A 2,805-nucleotide genomic window follows, 5' to 3' on the forward strand; every position below is an offset into this window, starting at 1 on the left:
TAAAAAGGCTGTTGATAAGAAAACATAAAAGTAAATACTAAAAGGTGTAAAAAGTTTGTGTGAAACATTAGGAAATAATTTAGTGTGTGTAAAAGAGACACTTTTGTTTTATACATTATGTTTAGAGTTGGCATGTTTGAGTTAACAACCCAAGCTTGGATTGAGGAACATACAGTCAATCAGTGTCTTGCATATTACTATGATAAACAGTGAGGATAAGCACAATGTGTAAATAATAACACAGAGGGGGAAAAGGGAAAGAAAAAGAGGTGGAATATTATGTGAAAAGATGTTGACTGACTAAAGACAACACAGAAAAGACTTCAGACATCTTGAGCTTTGGCCATTATCAGAACAATGTATAAATGAATAATTAAAAACCAGTACTAGTCAATCCACACTGGAACTCTGATCTGTGAGCAAAATATAAAATAGGTTTCTCAACAGATGCAGAAGTTTCTGTTTAAAGCAACTAAACAGTTGAAACAAGGTGGCATGAGAAGTTTTGAAAAAAAGTTTAATGGACAACTTAAAGAAAAACTACGACAGTACCACTGTCTACTTACACTGGCCCATTTTAAAGCATTGCAAAACTTCAATTAGCTCAGTTTTACTCCCGTTAGCAATGGCCAACCTTTGGCGGTATTAACTTACTTCAGTGTTGTAATGTATTTTTGTATTCCCTTGAGTCCTTTGCTCTGTGCACCAGCATATGTTTATTATTTGGCAAAAATCAAGCCACTCACCATTGGGAGATAGCGTCACAGCAGGCATTGAGTGCATACTGGGCTCAGCGATGTACTTGAAGTCCACAGGGATGTCCCTGGAAAAGACACACAGCACAGCGATCCCACATGAAGACACATTAAACACACGGTTCAGAGAACCTATTCAGGATCTGTAACCCCATAAGGAAAACATTAATAAACATTGCTGTTCATCATGTGAGTTAGAAAATACTTAACACTGTGAACTGTGTGCTGTGGAAAGATGCTTTTAATATTGAACCATGTCTGTACCACATACCAATTAATTACCCATCTGTTGCCACTATTTTCATATTCTGTTTGTTTGTTTTTTGAATAAACTTTGCTATTTGATCTTAATTAACTTTAAAATATATTTCACATTTACTGTGCCTTACTTTTGTACCTGTCATGAGAGCATAGGGCTTTGCTTGCATATCAGCAGATGCATTAAAAAAAATACTATTACTTTAGAGTCACTAATGTTGCCTCGTTTCTTTCTCTGTTTGCATTAAATGGGTCTCTAAGAGTATTAATTCTAAACCCAAACTAAAAATATTTACACTGTACTATATCCCTCTCCTTCTGTGATGAAAAACTAATTAAGAAGGAATAAAAGTATTTGATCAAAAGAATCTGTGCTTCAGCAGACTTCTTAAAGGGAAATTCAAAATTTTTAAAGAATATTACAGTTTAAGTTGTTAGGGCTACAGAAATTTTAAATCTAATTATTACTTTTTGTTAAAAGAAAAAGTAAATAAATGTATTTTCAAAGGCAGAATTTGATTGCAGTTTGTTTTATTTGCTCATGTATTCTGCTGCACCCAGTGTTGGGCGTTGAGAATCGTTAATCGGTTGGAACCAATTCTAACCTTTCAATTCCTCTGGAATCATTCGAATGTTTTATTTTCTATTTCTAGTTTCACTGCCCAGTTTGCCAACCAAAAATAGAAGCTGACTAATAGAAAAATCCATAGGAGTGTGTGCACAACCATCTGTTTGTGGGGCATCACTTAAAAGTAAGGCCTTATGTCAATTAAATAATGACTAGTTGGCCACCTGTGATACTGGCAATGGGATTATATTATGGAAAGAATGGCGCGTGGCTAATGTCATTAAACTCTGGATGAGAACCTACTGCGCTGCTGTTGTAAGGTCAGTTGAAATGTCCAGATTCATCCAGACAGAACTCTGTTACTTCAATTTTTATAAATCTTCCTCTTATAAAGAACAAAAAAACCAAAACAAAATCGGAATAAAAAATCTATAAGAACCAGAATTGAAACAAGGAAAAAGAACGGGAACTGCTCTGCTGCACCATGCAGCAAAGACACTTTAGCAAAAATCCAGAATGGCTTTAAACAGCTTTAAGATTTAAATGTAGGACTTTTAGGATTTTGCAAAAAGCCAAATTGAATTTAAATGCAGTTTTTGCGGTACTGTAAAACTTTGTTTCACAAGTTGTGACTGTTATATTATCATATTTTTTTTACCTCTACATTTTTATATTTCTAAACATTAAGTCAAATTTTCAGTTTCATAATTCAGAAAAATGTTAATGGATGAGCTTAACTACTGATGCTGCTACTGGGTAGCACATTTCATTTTCAATGACTCTTCTTTTATAATAAAACTCTGTACAAATCTTTCCCAAACACTGCTAGTATCTATAAAAACCAAGATAAATTGTCTAAACTTGTCTGTAGGTTAATATGTGGATATTCTAGGCCATTTCAGACAATTGTTAGGTAACTGGCAATTTAAAAACAAATCTGTAGATTTTCAGGACATACAAGCTTTGCACAGTAAAAGAAAAAAAAAAAAAAAGATAATCAAAACTGTATTTAAATCTAGATTGACTCCAAGTGTGTTCACACAGAGAAATGCATACAAACCCCATAATATAAAACATCCAAAGGCTGATTTATACTTCGAAACCAGGTCGTCTGCATAGGTGTCGCAGTGAACAAAAAGACGTCCCCTCCGCAGACACTCCGCTACACCTCTCCCAAATAGTAGGTGACCGCAGACAGGAGGCCGGCTTGTTTTGTTTTTATGA

General features: G+C 34.5%; 1 protein-coding gene across 1 annotated transcript in view; it reads right to left on the bottom strand.

The window, feature by feature from the left end:
* Window positions 1–2,805, bottom strand: part of cdc40 (cell division cycle 40) — a 21,295-nt gene that overhangs the window by 5,342 nt on the left and 13,148 nt on the right. Inside the window, exon 13 of the mRNA XM_015376783.1 lies at window positions 747–823. Within this exon, the coding sequence (XP_015232269.1) occupies window positions 747–823 (77 nt within the window). The remainder of the gene's footprint in view (window positions 1–746; window positions 824–2,805) is intronic.

The sequence above is a fragment of the Cyprinodon variegatus genome, unplaced genomic scaffold (genome assembly GCF_000732505.1).
Source record: "Cyprinodon variegatus isolate N-32 unplaced genomic scaffold, C_variegatus-1.0 Scaffold141, whole genome shotgun sequence".
In the NCBI taxonomy this organism is placed as follows: Eukaryota; Metazoa; Chordata; class Actinopteri; order Cyprinodontiformes; family Cyprinodontidae; genus Cyprinodon; species Cyprinodon variegatus.